Genomic DNA, 21559 nt, shown 5'->3' with positions numbered 1-21559 from the left:
TGGGCGGAGCGTCTCACAATGGAATGGTGAGTCATGTGATAAGGCCTGATGGGCCCATTAACAGGAGGTAGTCCAGGAGGGGGTTGTCTGTGAGCTGTGTAGCAAAGGTGCTGATGGGCCCATTAACAGAAGATAAGCCAGAGTGGAGGAGGCAGGGAGTACTGCCTCAGCTGGTTTCAACAGTTCATGAAGATGGTGATAGAATATACTTCAACCCAGGACACACACTCAAGGAATCTTTTGACTCATCAGTGTTTAAAATGTCTGAGTTACCCTTAAGCTTGCCACCAGGAGAACTATTAAGGTTCTTCTGAAGTGTCTCTTAGTTTCCCTGGCCTGCAGTCCCACAAGAGTGTTTTGTAGGATTAGTGGGAATCAATTGTGTGAAAGACATCAGATGAGATTCCTTCCACGTCCTTATTCCTTTGGATCATCATTTCAAAGTGTTTTATGAGAAGCAGACCAGAAACTGCTGATGAGTGTCACCCCCTTCAGAAGGTATGCTGATTTGCTGTCAAGTGGTTCAAAGAAACAAAAAAATTAAACGGGTGAAGAAAAGTCCATGCCCATGCCTCACACTGCACTGGGGATATACTCTGTTGATTTTTTCTTCCCAGGATTCAATTAAAAGTTAAATTAATTTTATATTTCATAAAGTTAAAAAGAAGTCAAGCCACGTGAAGCAGATGTTCATTAAAATAAAAGAAATATATAGAAAAAATATTTTTCTACTGAAAAGAAAGATTTTTGACACGTTGAGGTTTTTTTCTCCACAGGAAATGATGACTCCTGGAATTAGTAAGTTTTAAAAGGTCCAGAAGGGTAGTTTTCAAAAGCATAAATGATTGCTGGAGTCAGTCTTAACTGCTCATTGTGCCTTTTGAAAGTCTCCTCTGGAGAAGATAAAATACCTTGAAACGTTTTTATTACTAATTATTATGTATAAGTAATTAAAATTTTGTCTGACCCCTGACCCTCTCTCCAGGTTAATACAGAGCATGCAGTAGAAGAATAATATAAAATTCTAACTTTTTGGGTTTTTTTTCTTCCAGGGGCACAATAAAATCATAATCTACAGCAGACCTGTATATTTTTGTATATTGTGTGGCCTTATTTTGCTGCTAGATGCTGGGTCTAAAGACACAAATCCTCCTGTTTATACGATGTATGGCCTGAAGCTCTTCTCTCCCAGAGCTCTCCAGTCAGCCAGAGACCATGTAATAGGTGAGTCAATATTTTTCCAAGGACTACCAAAAGGAATAAAGTGTGAGTCTGTGTTTTCCCATGCTGGCAATCAAATGCAAGTTACGGAGGCACAACTCAAAGTCAAATTGGTAGAAACATTTGAAATGACTTAAGCTGGGGAAGGGGGCAGCTGACAACCTTCCCTTGTGCAAAAGGAGTTCTTAATGAAATGAGGCTCATAGAAACGTCTCTGTAGAAAAGTAAAAGTCACTGATGTTATTAGCAAAAATCATCATCTGTGAAGTGCAGTTAATCTTTGTAATGGCTTGTCTGTGTGGAGCAGTTACTGCAGAATAACTTGGGTTTTAAATTTAATGCCTGGAAGCTAATCTGTGCCAGTTCCTCAGGTGGACATCAATCTTCAATGACCACAAAGAAAGTGCTTTATCTTGGTTTAGTTTAATCATACTGTCCATGTGACCTGTTAGTGTGGGGCAGCCACTCTGCAGTAGCTCTTTCAACCTGTTTCCTTCTAGAATCATGTTCTGAGGTTGCTGAGGACATTCAGATACTGCCCCAAGACTGGTCTGATGATCCCTTGCCACTAGTTTGGAGTGGCCACAGCTGACATTACCCTGTTCTGTCAGGACACTTCTTCCTGTTGCACATCACACTTACAGTCTGTAACTGTGATGTTACACCAGCTGAGCCACCGATACAAGTGCTGGACTGCACTCCTACGAATAGTGCAACACTGTTAAGGTACAAAGTAGGAAATGTGAGGTTTACTGCAGAAGGTGTGAAAATTTCCTGGAAAGCTGTGTTGTACCAAAGACGGCCTCTTGGTTTGTGAATTTAGAACCAGGAGAACCTAATGTAGTAGAAGAAAAACATTTTTATGATACAGTGTATGACCTTCAAGGTCTTTGTTCACCTGTGACTGTTGTGCTTGCTTTTTTGCCATACTCAGGTCACACTTACTGCCTGAAAAGCATACTATTTTTAGGAAAGCCTCCTGGTCCTTAACATGGCTACTATGGCTCCCAGTTCTTCTCACCAGAAAGAGGGGAATATGCATCTCATTTATTTTAATTAGCTTTTTTCATTACTTTCCTTTGGTCTCATTTAAGTTTCTCCTTACATCTTATTTTCTCTGTCTGTCAAAGGTGAGCAGTAAAAATTCTGATAAATAATTCAACAAGAATCATAGATGACACTTGGGATAGAGATAAATGAAAAGCTATAGCAACCAGCATAAGGAAACAAAGTGTGGGTATAAATGTGTTAATTTTGGGCTGGTCTCAAAAGAGATGGCAGAGCATGTTCTTGAAGAAGGAGGGGGTGGGGGAGAGAGGAAATACAGGCTCATCTCTCCAGCTGGCATGTGTTTAATGAGAAAGAGAGAAGAAACCCTTTCCTTTTGCTTGTCCCCTGTTACTGTTTTGCCATGTTGTATTGGTTCAAGTGATGTTTGATGCTGTGTTTTGGCTATTCTTTGCTTTGTCTCTATTTGACTCTAGTTAGGAGTCCTAACGTCTGACTGCTGTGAATCCTTGCAGTTGTTCCAGTGCAGTGACCTCTGTGAGCATGGCAGTCCAGCATCCTGTGGCACCTTGGTGCACTTTTAGTGTAGATTCTCTTAGGTGTAATGAAGATATAGAAGTATTTGGTTTGGGCTACAAAATAATGAGGGAAGTTGGTGCCTCTGAATACCAATAAAGTCTTACTACTGTTTAGCAATTTTGGCTGTTTCCTTGGTATTTTTAATCTCTTTCTATTGGTCTGTCATCATACGATGACTTTTTAGTTTATATTTTAATCATGATTTATTCATAATTTATTGTAGTATTTGGAGTTGATATGTTTGGAAATCAAGGAGTTTTTGGCTCTGTGTTGCAAATACCAAGGAAAGAAAAAGTCTTTTATTTCAGGTGTTTATTATGATAGAAAGGACAAGCCATGAGAATCACAGAATGTACCAAAGAGCTGGTGTGATGCCGCATATCATACTCTGATAAAAGTCTTAAAACAAGGTCATGAAAGAAAATAATTGCAGATTTGTTAGATGTGTAACCTAATTAGTTATGAAACAGGGTTTTTAACACGTTCATTTATTTTCAATCTGTTCTATTATCTGATTCTGTTTTATTTTAAATTGGTGATGATTCTGCTATTGATTTATATTTCTATTAATTGGGGGTTCATGACTTTAATTCTGACTGATTTTCATCTTGAATTCCTTATTTCAGTTAACATTTTTGCTAGATTAACATTTGAAGTGCATGTAAGGGCACGAACAACCAACCTCAGTCACTGGGAGCTACAGGTGTGGTTAGTGGCAAAAGTAGTTGTGTATTTCATATGTGATAGTTTATGTGATGAAACCGTTTAAACATTCAACAGGTAAGTGAAATTATTTGGCAGACGTTTCAGAAGACTTAAGAATCAGGAGGTGGCAAAATTTTGTGATAGTGAGTCCTCTGCCTGCTCCTTTTAACAGTGATTGAGCTTCTGTCAAGGAAGGAAAGCCTGTGAATGTTGTGCTTTCCCATATTCAGGAGTGGGAGAACAAAAAGACTATTTCTCGCTGAAATAATGCTTTTTATTTTCCTTGTGAAAAAAAAAGTGTTTTACTACTCTGATATATATTTTTTTCAAATAATCTTTTTCTAAATGTCTAAAATGTTTGCAATGTGATGTTGCCACTCTACATTTTTCAAAAGACACAAATTTTCCAAATTCATAATCTGTGTTTCCCTCTCACATTTACATGATAAATGCTGTTTAGAGGAAAACTGCAGTGTTAAATGCAGCAGCTTGCATAACCATCTTAGTGGTCCAGCTTTTAACGGTGGTCTGTATGAACGTGTGTGATGCCTAAAGAAATTCTCTTTGGAATACATAATGCAGTTTCAAAGGATTAAACAGTTCCATTTATTGTCTGCTTCCCACAAGGGGAACTGCTGCTTCTAAGTTCAATCCTTTTGTAGGTAACAACTGTTTATTTTCCTGTCCAGTGTGGTCCTCAGTGCAGGATGAGATAAACTAAGCTGCCTTAGCTAAAGAAGTTGCTAAGGTTGTTCAAGGTATCCATAGAGAATGGGTGAGGTGAGGACAGTTTTACAGTCAACTTACTTTTCCCTCCTTGTTTACATTTGTCTCTGTATATCTTGGTGTACTGTCAACTCTTTAATCTCATCCTTCCTTCCACTGCTCTTATTCCACTTTTTCTGAGGTTTCTACAGCAAAGGCAATCATTTGGGCTGTAAGTCAGTAGTCTAAGATGAGTTTTGGCAGTTCTGCAAATCCTTTGCCGAAGGAACAATATCTTCTGAGAGTTTCAGCAGTGTGTTTTGGGGATAGTTAATCCGTGGTGGGTCCACATGGCCTGCTGAGCAGTTTTCTGTTGTGCCATTTTGCCCGTCTTCAAGAGTGGTCGTTGCTTGGCTTGGCATGACTTTGTGTAATATCTAAAAATGTGCAGAGTAATAGAGGAAGAGGAACTTAATATTGGCATTTGTATGTAAAAGGCTGAGAAGAGTGCATTTCTGCATTTTCTTACGTATGGATAATTTGCCCCAGTAGTGGGAAGTAGTGTTGAATGTACATTGTTAATCCAGGTATACTTGAGTACTGTTTGTGTTTAACACTTGAGCATGTTGTTTTCTCTCCTGTGTTGGACTTTCTCAGCAAGATTTACAGTATTAGATAACAGTAGTGTATAATACAGTGAGGATAAAAGCTGTCAGATCAAACCTGGTGTATTGTTTCCTTTTAGCGCAAGATGTCTTAGTAAGATGAGCTGGCAGATGTAAGATTAGCATTGAGCAAAGAACACAAATCCTTTTGTTTCCTTCTCAAAAATCTGACTGGGGGAGTGAGGAATAAGTTGTACTTGTGATTTGTTTCCTAGGAGGAAACTGCAGTCTTCCTAGGGTCTAAATTAACAAAGACATACTTGTTTACAAGGAAGAGTGGCTGATACACATCTCTCTCTGCCATGCAGAACATTGTGGTACTAGTACAATGAAGCAGTAAGAATATGATTGAATATGTGTGTGTATCCTTGAACGTTTACACTTGGGTCAAGTGTGTGCTTTACTAGGCCACCTTGCTTAGCATTTTCTGTGGTGGAGCTCAGAGTGAATTAATGGGCAGGAAGACTACTGGAAGTGAGCAGAACCTAAGACTAGCGGCATGATTACCTGAATTATGATTATGACTCCTGCTTTTCCTTGTCTATGAGGCAGCCATTAAAATTAGCATTTCTATTCAGAAAGAGAGTATGTAAATCTGTAAGACTGAGTTTTACCCCTGAGTTTCTTTCCTGTTTTTAATGTTCTTTCACTACTGCAAAGTTAAAGTCCATTTTGCTAGAAGCTGGCAGAATATTGTGAGGAAGCTTTGCTATATGTTTCTCCCATTTTTAGGGGATGCTGTGTCTGCTCTTGACTGCTGGGAGAGGCAGGATATTGTGATAGCCAAGATATTTCAGATCTTAGCCATTAAAATTTTTTTTTATTTATATTATATTGTTATACCTGTTCTTGAACCATCTCAGATTCAAGTTCCAAAATCTGCAAATTAAAATTTCTCTACTTTGAAGGGAACAAATATAGCCTTGAAAGTATTTGAGAAGCAGAAAGGAGTTTATGTAATGCTATTTTTTTCTGCCACTGTTTTTACCTAAAAATCAAGCTTAAGGTTAACTCTGAGCTTTAGTTTCATATGTGCAAAACAACATTATTTATCTTGAATACATGAGGAGGAAAGTGTAATCATTGCTGCTAAGGTTAAGGTATGCTCACTTAAATAATCTTCGGAATTTATTACAACAATTTCTTATTCTGTTGTCATGCATATTTCTTTATTTTCCATACATTAGATGTGTGACTGTGTTTTAAAATACTTTTTTTTTTCTTTCCTTAGTATTTTTATATTGCTTTCCTGCAATTTCTCTTCTTGGACTTTTCCCTCAAATCAATACCTTCTGCATATATCTTTTGGAACAAATAGATATGTTGCTTTTTGGTGGTTCTGGTAAGTAGCCATCTGCAGCCTGAGCTATTCGCTTCTGGCCTTATAACCTCAAATTAGAATATGTTATTGCATGTTACATAGCACAGTGCATGTTAAAGCTCAAAAAGCTAATACTATCCATCTAACAGTGGGGTGAATACTTATAAGGCCCACTTGATGAGATTTCTTTTTGCTTTTGAGAGGTTGTATACAAGTTTCAAAAGTACGGGTTGCAGATTATGGTTTATATCAAAGAGCTCTTTCCTGGCATAAGTAATGTGAATCTTTACTATATTTATTAAAAAAGAAAACCTTTAACTTTCTTTTTCTGCTGACATCTAGGAAAAAAAGATTGCATTCTTCTACAGAAAGGCATATTGACAAGATATTTGATGTGTGATAATGTTTTTTGGGTTACTTCACTCAGAGGTTAAAGAAGGCCCTTGAGAGATGAAGCATTGAGATTTTTGGTTGGTAGTGGGGTTTTTGTTTTTCATTATAGCTTAAGTAGCAGGGAAGATTGAGATGCATCTACACTGTCATCTTAGTTTGTGTCAGAAACAAAGTTCCTCTTTCTTCCCACTTACCACATGTCTCTATTTCAGCTGCTGCTGGGTTCGTATCTGCACTGTACAGCATTTCCCGAAGCTTTGTTGTTCTAATTGTCCTGTATGCCTTCTGCTTCAGTGCAGTGAAGGTAAGCTAGAAAAACAACAGTGGAACAATTCAAAATTTCAAGCTGGAAATTGATGTAATTTAGGGAGACTAGCATTGTTGGGTCCTACATTGTCATTGCTTATCAAGATAAGCTTTGCAAGCCATGCTTCAGTTTCTGCATGTTAGTTACACTGAAACAGACCAGAACTGTAGCAGAAATTCTGAAGTAAATGTGTATCTAATACCTGTGATTATTTGCCTCTTATATGTATCAGTCTGAAATGATCCACTGAATTTTCTCTACAAACATAAACAGCAGCCTTGACTTAAAAGGCTGCAGTTTCTGTTGACCGGCACAGCCAGGCCAAATTTGCTCATAATTCTTAGTGATGTTTTTGCTGTTGCTTCATAACAATATGCCTAAGAACTTAAATGTTGAGCAGACCAGTGGACCATCTAAGTAAGTAATGTGTCTGCATCCACAGGGAAATGCAATTTGGGAATTTAATGCAAGCCAGATGACTGGGCTTGCCACTTTTTTTTCCTAATATCCCACAGCTGATAGACTAGGGATGTTGGAGAGTGTGATTATATCATTTGGTGTCTGCAGACTTGTCTATGAATTTGTCAAGTCCCTTCCTGAATGTGCTGGTCCTCTCTGACTCCACAGCTTTGTGCCAACAAATTCTAGATGTTCACTGTGCTCTGTGCAAAGCAATCCTATCCTTCATTGGTTTTAAGCTGATCTGCTAATTTCACCAGATCTTCCTGATGCCTAGTATTTGTGTATGATTTGTGGAAAACCTGGTCTGCATTCTTTTCATCTGCTGCCTTTACATTTTTGCAGGCATTAGATATATCTCCTTCAGCCATCTCTTTAGAAAGAAGCCTTTCTCGTGTCTCCCTGTAAAGCAGCTGCTTTCTTAGAGGTAGCTAAGTTAGTCACCCTACTCTGTGCCTTCTCTTGCTCTGCTAACTTCAGGTGTAGAGAGTCAGTTGTGTATGCTGCTCAGGATGGAGGTGTGCCACAGCTTTTTATACTGGTATAGGACTGGTTCCCTTACTAGTGATGGTCAGTTTTGGGAAATATTCAAGCCAAAGCTTTAATTTTTTTCCTTTACTATATTAATGTGCAGTCCATTAATGTGCAGTCCTCTGCATGGAACATTTAAAAAATGGCAATGAAATTTTGTCTGCCCTCAAGTCAGCTGTAAAATTCCCAGTGAACACAGCAAGACCGGAATTTCATGTTAGACTTGTAAGAAAATTGATTCTATAAGGGACAGGCTTTTGACAGTGTTTAATGGAGGCCTAGATGCTGTCAGTGTCCTTGCAGGGGTGCAGCAGGATGTGCTGAGGTTGACAAGCTGCCCTTGACATCTTGTGGGCACATGCCAGAGGAAGCTTTGTAGTGGCACATGCACAGCACACATGGAGAACACAATATGAGGTTCTGCAGCTGCCAAGGATGTATCATGTCAGCACCCAAACTGGCGATTTACACTGAGAGGGACAGTCAGGTGTTCCTTTAAGGGAATTCTTTTAGGAACATCAGGATTTCTATAGTGGCTTTCAAGATCTTTTTGCTTGTAATTTTGAACAGTAGCCTTAAATCAAAGAAGGACAATTATAATGCCTTAATGGTTACTTGCAGATGATCAGAGCTGGCTGTGTGTTCTTTACAACTCCCAGTAGTAAGGTAAAATGGGTTAAACATATTTGGTAGCTTGAGTCCTTACAAAATAAATTTCAGCAACTCAGCTAGTGTGTTAAGACGCTTGAAATTAAATGTCTTTGAACATGTGGTGTTCTCCCAAGGAATCTCCTGTCACCTGGCTCACCCGGTTTATCAGTTGTATTAGTTAGACCTGACCCAGCTGTATGGTTGATGCTACAAAGTTTAACTGCTGCTTGTGCAGTTTCCTGCAAAAGTAGCCAGTACTCCTACTGCTGTTTTCTGGCTATATTAATGATTTGGAAACTGGCTGCTGGGACAGAGAAAGAGGCTCTCCTTAAGGATGAACAGAGGGAGAAAATGGGTAACTGTGGTGAGAAACAATGATAAAAATGAAGACAGCTACATTGAAGGCAGAAACTACTTTAAACTACTGTTAAACAGGCAAATACCTGGGGAAGAATTTTTTTTTTTTTTCCTTTTTTCTTCCTAAGCTTAGCAGAGGGTGATTCACTGGTTGAGAGTAGGGAAGTTGTGTTATGGATACTTCAAAAATGTTCCCTGTAAACAGGGAAAAAAAGCCACTTAAAATAGTCTACATACTTTTTTCTCAGCATAATACTTTAAATCGCAGCATGCAGGTGGCTTTGTAGATAAGCAATCTTGTAGATTAGGCTTCAAACTGCTTAGAAATATGCTTTTAATGCTACCCTGAATTGAGTGCTGTGAAAGATTTACAAAATATCTGTTGTAAATTACTAATATTAAGTTCAGACTTTCTGTTCACACAGAAGTTAGAGTTAATTTGAATTTTAATGTCACTGTTCTTGTGAAGGCACTTCTGAGAAGGTTGATTTAAAGCATGTAAAGATGCTTCAGCTCATAATCTCAGTCTACTGGGGTGCTTGAAATGTCATACATTTTTTCTTCTAGAAGTTAGGAAATAAGGTTTATGAAATAAGGTTTAGCTTGTGTTAAACCTTCTTGTTTTTCAGTCAGGTCCAAAGATTTTTATTTTGAACTGACTTCTGTAATGTTACAAGAAAATGATTATTTGCTTGTTGGAGGAAGAGTAGGAATGGGCTTAATCTGACCCCGAATAGGGCCCACTGTGAAAGGTGGTCTAATACCCCTGTGAGTAACTCAAACTGTTTTGATAAGTAGTGACCAGGAAATTATGATCTTAATCAAGTGAAGATTTTAATTTTTGGTGTGCTAGAAATTGTAGAGTTTAACTCAAAACTGAGCAAATGCTGTAGTCTATTTCACTGAGGTGTTTGCACAACAGTAGTATCATGATTTTCTTTAAAGCTAGAAGTAACGTCTCTTCCATACTTGCACTTTATAGCTGTTACTTATTTTTTATTCTTATTTTACTCCCTTCTCTTTTGGTCAGTTTGCCAAAACCAACAGAGCAAAATTTTCAATATTTATGGAGGTCAAATAAAGAAAGAAAAAATCACCATAATCAAAACTTTTCAGGGCATGGAAACATGATAGATTCTATTTGGTAGAGGACTTCTGGGTTGCAAAGCGTATTTTTTTGGCTGAAATGTAGCATCCTCAAATGTCAACTCTATTTATTGGCAGAACATCTTATAGCTCAGCAGGTGTAACTACCAGAGTTCTATTTCCTGAAATAAATTGCAGAGGAGAATGGATCTCTAAGTGATTTTGTGCTTTTTACTGGTGAGCAATTGCTCACATCAAATGCCCAGCCTGAAGAACATTCCAGTGGTATCAGGCTTGATTCTCTCCTTCCTTAAGTGGTTCTTGTGTTCTAGTTATAATCTTGCAGGGTGAAATAGTCTAACCTGCTTTCTCTGTGTACATTAATTATTCTGGAAGGAAATGTATTACTCCTGAAGAAGTTAATTGGAAGAATAATTGATGTACCATAATATTTTCCTTTTTCATTAAAATAGAACAGTTTTTTATTTTATAATCTGTATTCTTAAGTGAGTTTTTTGTGTTCTTTTTTAGAGCATAAGCTATATGTACAATAGTTTGATTTAGTTGTGCTCAGATTTTGAAATTCATTTAGAATAGTAAATTCACAGCGATTAATTGTTTACTATACAACTTCAGTTTTAGAAAATGAGGAGGTAGGAATTATTTTGGGGTATGTCCACAGCGCAGTGTAAGCACTCATGGTAACTTTCAACATGTGAACATAAGCTCTGAAAAGAGAGACTAAGAGGCCTGTGCTGAAGTCCTGTTCCTTGTCCAGACTGATTTTGCTGTTGAATTATGTTGTACAAGACCCATGGAGAGCCTTTATGAAAAGGCGGCTGTGGTATGGACGTATAATTTAACATACATCTAAGTAAGTTTAACTTAACAGCTTAATTTAATAATTCTCATGGATTTTCATTCAGGTAAATTGCCTGAGGAATATTGTTATACAGTATTCTCAGTTGAGAGTTCATCCTGTGACCTGCAGACAATGTTTGGCATATCTGACAAGTTCATCTGGCCCTGTCACTCTTTCTGAGGGACCTTGCAGTGCCTTTGTTATCACATGACCGGAAATATTTCTCTCTTGTGGCTAAAATGCACATAGCACCAAAAAAAGGATGGACAGATCTGTAGTCTTGTGAGAACAGTGAGGCATGGGTTGGGTCAGGTGTCAGGCTGCTGTCATGCCCCATCACAGGCCTTGATAAGATGCACGTGACATGTTCTGGGGAGTGGCTGCACCCTGCTCACCTGGCAGACCTGGGGTGCTTGTTATGTGGCCAAATGTGCACTTTCACACAGCTAAGGTAAGGGACAGACTGTCACCAGCGCAGGCACAAACTCTTTGCAAGATGGTGATACCTGTGTGTGCACTGTGTGACTTGGACACTTGGAGGGGAAAAAGAAACATGTTGTTCAGAGGTGACTGTGAAGCAAATGGGTCACAGCTGCTGTGGCCAGGCTATGGCTCCCATCATCGTAGTGCTCTTGAGCAGCTTTGCCCTTGCTTGATATTGGTGTGTAGGAGCTGTGGGCCTGTAGCTTGTCCGGACCTCCTCTCATGGTGCTACTGCTGAGATGATCAGTTTTCATTTTCTGTAAAGCTGTCACATAAAAAAAGTAACCCAAAATTGTTCACAGTAGGAAGTACGGAGTATTGCATCTGAAATTACAACGGATAATTTCTCCATAAAAAACTGTGAGCACAAAATAGCTGGTCTCTGTGTGTTTGAGGCCTCGAGGACTGAGGGCAGGACACTATTTATCACTGCTGTCAGTGAAAGCAGCATATTGTGAGTGGAACAGGTTTACAAGTCTCTGTCTGCCCTGACTGGTGCAGAAGTTGTTCCCTGTGGTGATGATGTGAAGTCACGTGAATAGGTTCCTGTTGTGCTATCCCAGTGATGCAAAGGTGATTTGGTTGAGGTACTGTAGAGCATCTCTTCATCAATCTTTCCCCAGGGCACATTTGTAGTGTGAGTGATACAGTGAGGACACCAGCTGCTTATCCATCCTTGCATATAACAGTACTGTAAACCTGGTTTCAGGCACGTACATAGGTAAATGTCTTAGTTTCTGAAGTGCAAAACCCTGAATTTCTCCTGCTTGCTTTGAAATTTCTTTATCTCCCAGACCTCTGTTTAATGATATCATCACTCCTTATTCCAATTCTTTCCAGGTCCTCTATGAACTTTCATTTACTTTTGCTTAATACAAAGATCTAAATCCTAAGCATGGTTTTATCAGCTCTTTTGTTCATTCCTTGGATTCTTACATCCAATAGCAGCAATTTTTCAGCTCACTACTTTTTTTTTTTTTTAATCTCTTGGGTAACTGAGCTTAGTTTAACATTACCTGAGTTCACTTCAGCCTGGTTTTATTTCTGATCTCTTCTTCAGTCCTGGAATCTTGAACAGAAAATGGCAGCTCTAGTAGCTACCTTAGCTTTGATATACGAAAGTGTTTTCTCTTTTCTCGGGAAGAGGTGTTTTTTTTTTTTTTCAGATATTACATCCATCAGATTGGAGACATGGGAATTTCTGTGCCATCTTTTTCACTTGACTAGTATTTCATGATGTACTGATTCTTGTCTCTTTCTCCATCTGTTTTGTGGTCTGTGTCCAAATATTTAAGAGGTGCTTAAAAAAAAAGCCAGGTATGCCCTCTTACTTTTTCTACAAATATTTGGTCTGGAATTTAGCCATCCTGATATCAGTCTTTAGCATTCCAGTGTTTCAGGGTTTTGCTGTGGGGCAGAAGAGCACATCCCTGAATGTTTCTGGAATCAGTCAGTCCTTGTCTTCTGCCTTCTGTTCATATCTGTTGGTTTGGATTTGAAATGTATCCAGAACCAGTCAATTACTTGTCATCCAGATAATTTTTTTTCTATGGAACTTGCAGTTTATCTTGATCGGCCTGGGGAAAAAAAAAATCAAATTTTTGGACTTGGATCAGAAAAATTAAACTGATGTGAATGTATTCATATGTGGCACACCAACTTTTTCCAGTTCTGTGTAAATGTTGGGTTGTTTTTTTTTTTTTTAATGTAAGTTACATATTTTCCGTTACCTTATACCTGAAGAAAGTGCTTTCTGGTGGCTTGTTTATTGCTTTAGTGGACAGTTACTAAAATTTTTGTGTGGATTTTAAATTGTTCTCAGCTCACATTAATGTAGTTTGGTTTGTTTAATGAGTTTGAAACTCATTAATCAGAATAACAGTGCTCCTTGCTTCCCGTCTTCAGTGATGCAGTCTTCATCTGTGTACAAATAATTTTGGAATATTTGTCTTAGGGTTTTATAGTGGGAAAGAGTTGCAAGCATGCATCTCCCTCAGTCTGCTAAGACTGCCCAAATAAATTTCTAGACAGCAGTGAACAGGCTCGTGTGTATAGACAGAATTCCTGTATGTGTATGTGACCAAAAATAGAAGTATGGTATTGTTGGACAGCTTTATTTCTGCTGCATAGAATACTCTCAGTCCTTTTGGAGGCAATGTTTTTTCCAATTTAGAGACCCCTGAGGTTCAAGCATGAGCTGTTACGGGTATTAACTTTGGAGAGTATTCCTAGATACCATGACTTTCAGTAGGTGAAGTTTGCAGCCATAGTCAAGTCTTGCACTGCAGACATAACTTCAGTAGTTATGGTCTTAGTTTTCTGTGTATAATAAGAACTTATTTTCCAGACAGAAAACAAAATTATGACTGTAGAATCCGACATGGCCCAGGGTTGCTCTCGCTGTATGTCACTGTTCAGGAATGTAGAAATCTGCAGCATTTCTTTAGGGTAAACTCACCATTATGTGAAATATGAGCATCCATGCTTCCTGCCTGCGTGTTACACATGAACACCTCTGTGTCAGTCCAGTCTTTATGGATTTTAAATTTTAGCAGTGAAAATACAATCCAAGATAGCAGCAATTGCAGAGGAAGAGGGCCAGTATTACTTGGAGTGAGCAGTGATACCTGTATTCTGCTAACTTATCACTTGTCACATTTTTGGGAATCATCTGGGAAAGTAATGCTTTGTTTTCCATGGATGATGGGAAGATAAGGCTGATGGGCATCTCGTCCTAGAATTTGTCTTTGATCTGTGTAACTTGAGGCTCATTAATTCACATATTTTTGTTAATGTTCACTGAAAAGGAGTATCCATGGGAATATGGTGTTAAGCTTATAGTTAGCCTTGTGGTGAACAAGTTCTTACTATTTTCTCATATTTTGGGGGGGGGGAAGAGCGTTCCCTTTTACAATCTCTTTCAGAAAGTCAGTGTTTTAGATATTCAGAAATAGGATGATAGTATTTGTTTCCATCTTTACTATCAAACGTATGGAATAGTTGACCATCAGCACTTCTTGCTTTATTGCTCAATATGTGAGCAATGGCACAGATCCATGATGAGGCAGGGGTGTGGAGGTAAGGAGAAAGACCTGAGAAAGTTTTGATTGAATTGCACAAGGCAGTATGTGACTTCTAAAGGTTCATTCCAACCCAACCCATTCTCTGACTCTGTAAATAGTGATGAAATCATGAGCATGGAAAACCAGGTGTGTGAAGACCAACTAGAGTTTCTCTCATATTTAAAAACATAGCCACTGTGCCAACACCTTCACCTTCAATGATGCTGTCACTGCAGCAATTTGCAAAGTCATTGATGAGTTGAGAGGAATACTCTGAAATACAAGAAGAAACCCCAGAAAAAGCAACAAGAATTTCTGCTTAGCATAATTGGGTCTCTGTTCAGAGCACTTTTTGTCTCTGGAGTAGAACATATGATTTATTTGAGTATATCTTTAAAAGATAAATGTGCTACGTGTGGATTTTTAAGGAGAAGAAAGAAGTAAAAAGGATAAATAAGGTAGGACAGAAAACTACTAACACTACTTTTTAAAAATACATTTGCCTTCCCACCTCTAACAGTGGTAAAAGGCTCATAAGTTCAAAGACACCTTTATCTCCCCCTTAGTGGATTGTTTTGGGATTAGGCAATTCTGTGGTTGGAATGGAACACCCCCACTTCCACCACTGGGTCTGTTGTAACTCATGGCTTTCATCCTTAACCCTGTAAGTCTGTTTCACTTGTTTTAGAAATGTATACGTGATTGTCTGCATTGAAGTCAAAACTGTATATGAAAGCACTACATGTCACCTCAGCCCAGTGAGGTAAACTAGGAAGTGAAAGTCCTTGTCTAGTATGACAGATAATACCAGCTTCCAAGAGTAAAACCTGTCATTCCTGTTTTCCCACTGAGAAGAATCATTGTTCAATTATCAACTATATAGGTTTTGTCTTTTTTTTTTTTTCTTTCCCTGAATTTAAAGCTACCAGGCATTATTATCGGGGGAGGAAAATGATGAAATGGAAGAGGGTACATCGCACTGATGTTGGAGAAATGACACCTTTGTTCATTTTCATCTTTTCTACAACATTGCGTAGCATTTTTCTGGAAAATCCTGTTCTCTAGGCACATAGCAAATATTGATGCCTGTCCTACCTGCTTTTCTGCCTCCCTGATGTCAGAGTTTTGAGGGGACAATGACAGTTTGGACCTGGAACACAGGCCACACAGAAGCTATGTGTGCTATGCAAAAAACACGGAAATAGAATTCCTGAGACATTAATGTAGAGATTCAGCTGTGTACAGCTTTATAGTAGAAAGAGGGTGGAATTATTTTTCAAACTGGCTACTGATAAGTTTCTACATCAGGAATATTGCCCAACTCTTGATAATATTTTGTTTTCAAAAGAAGTTGCAGGGCAAAGGGGCAGTCATGCTCTAGAAGCTGCTGGGAGGATCTGTACACAGTTGTATTGCCCTGAAAATGCAAAGGAGGTTTGGATAGGCTGTGATTCAGTAATTTCCAAAACATTTTGGCTTCCGTTAATTTTCTTCAGTGTTTTGAAGAATATGAATTGAATATGATGGGAGACTAAGCATGGGAAAAGCTAACCCAAAATATATTTGGCCCCAAAGCTGGGAACACTGAAATGAAAAGTAGGATTGTAAGGTAAGGTTTAAATTGTCAAATAAATGGTGCTGGATTCTTTCAATAATAGCATGTGAATCTCACTTTTGTTTGTAATTACTGTTTTGGGTAGGATTATTTGATAGAACTTGGCTCTTCTGTCTTTCATCTTTGTGATGTTCAGTAGTATGATGAGGGGAAGATAATTCTTGAAATTAAAATAATTCTTTTTTGGTACTACTCTTAGGATGACAAGAATATCAGAGTTAAATTGCAAAATTCCATGCTGCAATGGGTAAGATGTGTGACACTTAAAAGAAAATTAGTTTGTCTTCAGTATCCATTGCACCTGAAAGAAATGGAGTGTTTCCTAACATGCTAAGAAATCATGCATGTAACTGAGCAAAATAAGGCTAATAAATCTAGTTTATCCTCTGAAAATATTGGTCCAGTACTAATGGTTGAGTTCTTAAAGCAAGAGGTAACTGTGTAGAAGTAGTCTTGTTTGCACTAGCCTGAAGTTTCACAGATCCTACAAGCATAGCAACTCCAAACCTGTCCAGAAAGTGCTCTGATGCCGGGATCTGGTAAATTCACATTTGGTTGCTCAGGTAGAAGTTGTGTGGAAGTGAGGAGCACAGCTAGTAAGTGAAATGGCTATGGATTTGATCTAAGTTTCTGTGTCCTTCACAGATGAAATCTGTGTTCCTCACAGATAAGACTCACAAGTATGTCTTAGGATACTTAATTTGAACCTGACAACTTCACAGATAATCTTGATAAGTGTTCCTTAAGCTTTATATTCTCTTACTCTTTCTAGGCAGATTTCGCTGTTTAGATCACTTGGAGAGAGTTTCTCATCTCAGTTGTGTCCAGAGTGTGTTGACGAGTTTGTCTATTGTCTCTTGTTTCCCTGCTCAGGGGTGTCAGACAAGGTGGCAAGTGCTCTCTCCCTCTTTCTGCTGTGTCGGCATCCAGGCAGGGCCTGGGTGTAATGCACAAGGCAGCAGAAACATGTCTGAAAGAAAGCCCACTGCCTGATCTACGTGATATTGTCATTTGTTACGTGCAGTCTGGCTACAGGTCAAGTAACTGCATATCAGCTTAGCGTGTAGATAAATACACTGCAGTTGGTTTCACTCGGATCTCATTTTAATGAGAATTTTCCTTTAACATTTCACTGAAGAGGAAAGAAAACCTGCCTTTCATGTGGTTTCCTAGCTAATTGCTGATTACAGAGGAGTTGCATAATATGACCACAAGACATGCCTTTAATTGCTGCTTTTTTCACAGTAATAAACTTTGATATGGAAAAGGATTTTCACTCTGTGGTAGATGATGTACAAGTTTAGAAGTTGTGCATGTAACATTGCATGTATGATGTATGGCTTAACCTACTTACTGTGGCTTTTTAAGTTCTGCATACCTAACTTTGCTTTCTGTCATCCTCTCAGGAACCCTGGGATGCACAGCACATTCCAGCGCTATTCTCTGCTTTCTGTGGTCTGCTGGTTGCACTTTCTTATCACCTCAGCAGACAAAGCAGCGACCCATCTGTGCTGATGTAAGTTGCCTGTAAATGTTATTTGCTGATTACTCTGCACAGCACACAGCCAGAGTGATGCCTGGGTGTCTGAACCACAGCAGTAGCTTCCTGGAAATACTGTAGTGAGGTGAAATTCCTCACCATGTCTGCATGGTTGGTATCAGTCCTGTCTGTGAATGAAGTGCTGCAGTCAGATCACCAGCAGGGCTGGTGCTCTTTAAGCTGCACTAACCAAAATCTCTGAAGCAGATTTTCCCCTCTGGGAGGTTGTGTGCTTGCCAGGTTGGAGGACAGTGATTTATTTGAAAGGGGTTCAGGCAACTAAAGTTGTGGAATGTGCATTGGGTAGCACTAGGGCCAGGAGAATGGACATTGAATGTGCTGGGAAGATGTCTGAATTCCAGCTGTTGCTGAGGATTACTCCAGTAGGCTATGCCTCTCAGTTTGAGGTTCCCTCCTTCCTTCTGTTCTCTGACACAGTCTGCTAGAGGTAACTGAGGAGAGGAAGTGTATGCTAAGAGCTGACATTGCAAACAAGGGAGATTAAGGGGAGAAGTCCCAACATTGCATGTTGAGGTGATGTGTGAGAAAGACCCAATAGATCAAAGCTCAGGGACAGCAAATGTGAATTTCCCAGGGAGGAAACTGTGATATATGGCTGTTATAGGGGCTGTGGGGGTCAGCAAGCAACTGGGCGATTACATCTATGGCTTTGGGGCTAAGCAAGTGGGTTCTGTGCAGCCAGTATCACCATGCCATTTGGAATTCTGTTTCACAGATAGCTCAGTTTTATCCTAGAAGAGTGCAGAGAGCCTGTGAGGAAACCCACAGGTTCTCTCCTTTGATTCATGAAGTGTGTTCTCTCCTTTGATTCATGAGATGAGGCTGAAGGCTCATTATGCACAATTCTGCAATGCAGAAGAGAGAAAGGGTGAGTGGAGAGCTTTTTAGGCCATTCAGGATTCTCTTGGAGTAGAGAAACTTGGAAAAAGCAGAACAACACTGATGGGGAAGGAAAGAATACAGAGCACTACTAGTAGGAAATCATCATCCCAGTAAATCTTACTGAAGAGTTGAGAAATTCTTTTTTTTACCCTCCAAAAGAGTCAGGGAATCTGACATTCATACACTACTAGGTTCTGGTGTGGCAAAGCAACAAGAACTGCTTGCATGCCTTGCCATGAACTTTACCCACAGCCTACTGTGTGTGACAGATGTCAGGTAGACCTGGATCAAGCTTTGTGTGGATGGTGTGTAGTTTATTGGCCATTACAGTATGGAACTTACGTATGGAGGGAAGTGAAGCTATGTGCTGTGTTAGAGAGAGCTCTTAGCCTTGGAGCAAAATATACACAGGTAAATTGCAAATCAGCACAGAATTGTGAGTTCTTTCAATTTTGAAGTAATTTAAATTTATCCTTTTCTCTCACTTCTCAGAAAGGACACACCAGTCCATGAACCTCTTTAATAAAACAGAAACTTTTCTTCCTTGAAACTTTTGTTTTAAGGAAGTAATCTTAAACTATTAAATGCCTTTTAACTTGTAAGTCTAGCTAATGATTTAATAACATTTGCAATGAAATCTCCAGCAGCTGAAATGGTTATTAAAAATCTAAAAGTTAAGAGTACGTGTACAACAACATCAAATGTTTATTGTTCAATTGTAAAAATGCATAATCCTTAAAAAAAAAGATTTTTTTTTCTAAACAGCTCTGAACATTTTTTAAAGTAAGTTAAGGAGATGGGAAAAATATTTAAGGTGTGGTCTATGGCATAAAATTCTAGGTGGATGAGGAGGTAGCACATAAATCTAGAAGAGAGAATTAATACACATTTTGTGCAGAATAGACTTCCTTGGCCATTTTAACATGGGTCTAAAGAGCTGTCATATTGGTTTCAGCTCAGCTGAAACAGAAGAGTCATAAATGCAACAGTACCCTCTCTGCACTTTCCTCTAAATGACTGGGTCACAGTGATTGAGCTGCAGAGACTCCTCAGGACTCTGATGAGGAATTTCTGCCCTGATCACAGGTAGAGCTGCTTTGTGTCAATCTCCAGCTGTACGGCGATAAGAATGCTAATGTATACATGAAGAAGGGAATCTGAGGCTGTTATTCCTCCTCTGTCCTTCAGCAATATTCATATCTGTTGCACATGTTCAGAAGTAGCCTAACTAGGAATTTTTTTTTTTTAAACAGGTCCCTTATTCAGTGTAAATATGTCCCTCACTATCTACGCCAACGATTTGAAGATTCATCAGAAGATCCACTCCCAGAAAAAATGAGAGAATCAGTGGTAAGGCTTTTTCTTTCATTACTTTCTATTCAAAGCTCGCTCTCATCCATTTTGCCCACTGAGGAACCTTGTAAATATTGTCATTTAGTAATTTAAACTACAAAAACACAGATAGATGATCTTTACAGTGAGGCCATCAATGAGAAGGGAGATACACGCTATTTTCCTTTCTGAAGGGCTCCTTTGAAGGGCTCTGCTACATTGATTCTTTAATATAGCCGTGGGAAATGCACTCTTAGAGCTTGGGGAGAGGGGCATCTCTCATCCTAGTACAGAGAGAACTAATTCAGGTTCTGTGCACAGAGTTACAGCCTGGCAATCTGGTGTGTCCAAGGTAGGCTGGATTGTTCAACAAGCATTCAAAAAGGTGAACAGTCCTTCCAAACTCTCTGTCTGCGCTGGAGAGGAAGAAGATTCGGTCCACAGAATTACATGTGTTTAAAGCAGCCCTTATTCTTTATTTTTTTTATGGCTAGGGCTACCTGTTTTTCAGGAATGCCTTTTCTGTGCCAGGAAATACTCTTGACTGTGTGCCCTCCACCCCAGCCAAGCCAAGTGGAGCACGCTGTCAGACTTGGCGTCTAGAAGTGGAAGAAGCACATGAAACTGGGATAGTATGGGAGAGGGAGGTACATGCCTGGTGCCAAGCATTGCCATCTCATCATCTCTTCTTTGCTTGGCAGGCTGTTTATTTACTACTGTCTGGCAGGAAGCTCTAAGTTTGTGTCAGCTTATTTCTCACTTCAGCATAAACATGGTGAAGTGACCCATCTTCCTTTTTGTGTCTTTTTATATTAAAAAAAAAAAGTTTGCTGTTATCCAGGGTAGGTTGATCTTATAAGGCATTCATGTGGGAAGATCGTCAAGTTTCCAGAAATGCTAAGGGGTGTTTGACATTCATCAGTCACGTGAACTGTCCTGCTTCCTGGCTGTCAGACAGCTCTTCCTCCTGACCACATCCCCAGCACCTACATCCATGCATTTTGCAACCTAGGCAGCTATTCCTAAACTTCTAAATGCTCGCTAAAATCCAGGAGCATTCAGAGAGTCTCTGGAAGATAGACTGCCTTTTTTGACCCTTAAACATGACTTGGGAGTCCATAGTTCCTACTGGCCTCCAGATGTCCCTTCAAAGGGATGCATCTCTCATATACACCTTGAATAATTTCTTAGGCATTTTATAAGGTGTTACACCCTTACATTCAGCATATGCATGGATCCCACACTACCAATGTTTTTTCTACTTTTCTAAGCTGCTGCTTAGATGGTCATTTTTACCACATATAATGTTTTTTTTAAACTGCTTCCTCTAATAGGGCCTAGATAAGAATAAATGATATGGGTATTTCTTGTTGCTTGTATTGAGCTACAGTTTCTTGCAAACTAAACTGCTTGCAACAGTTGATACTGGAATATGAATGTGCATCTAGAAACAGAGTAAAAAAGATGAAGTATTTTTGTTAGAACTTTGCTGTATTCTGTGGTATTTGTGGTGTGTAGGTTATTGCCATGGGTCATTGACATTCTATTCTTGTGCATGGGGACTGTATGGCAGATGTAATGGAAAGCTTCTCATGCTCATGTAGTTCTGTCTTTTGCTGATAGTGCCTTTCTTGGATGAGTGCAGAGTCTGATCTCATCTGTTCTGCAGATGGAGCCCAGCCTGGGGACTGAAGCAGTTACTGCAGCTGTCCACTTAACTGGTTTCATTTCACAGTGCAGAGAGCAAGGCTTTAATATATTGAAAACAAAACCC

The 21559-nt window shown here is 39.2% G+C and overlaps 1 protein-coding gene across 3 annotated transcripts in view; it reads left to right on the top strand.

The window, feature by feature from the left end:
- PCNX2 (pecanex 2) overlaps positions 1-21559 on the top strand; it is a 150620-nt gene that overhangs the window by 45465 nt on the left and 83596 nt on the right. For all 3 annotated transcript variants that reach the window (XM_066178792.1, XM_066178791.1, XM_066178794.1), the window contains exons 13-17: positions 1053-1224; positions 6115-6225; positions 6810-6901; positions 17417-17526; positions 19707-19803. In XM_066178792.1, coding sequence (XP_066034889.1) covers positions 1053-1224; positions 6115-6225; positions 6810-6901; positions 17417-17526; positions 19707-19803 — 582 coding nt within the window. The remainder of the gene's footprint in view (positions 1-1052; positions 1225-6114; positions 6226-6809; positions 6902-17416; positions 17527-19706; positions 19804-21559) is intronic.

This window comes from Chamaea fasciata, unplaced genomic scaffold (assembly GCF_029207755.1).
Source record: "Chamaea fasciata isolate MVZ Bird 193981 ecotype frontalis unplaced genomic scaffold, bChaFas1.0.hap1 SCAF_3, whole genome shotgun sequence".
In the NCBI taxonomy this organism is placed as follows: Eukaryota; Metazoa; Chordata; class Aves; order Passeriformes; family Sylviidae; genus Chamaea; species Chamaea fasciata.
This window is presented reverse-complemented; position numbering and strand designations above follow the sequence as displayed.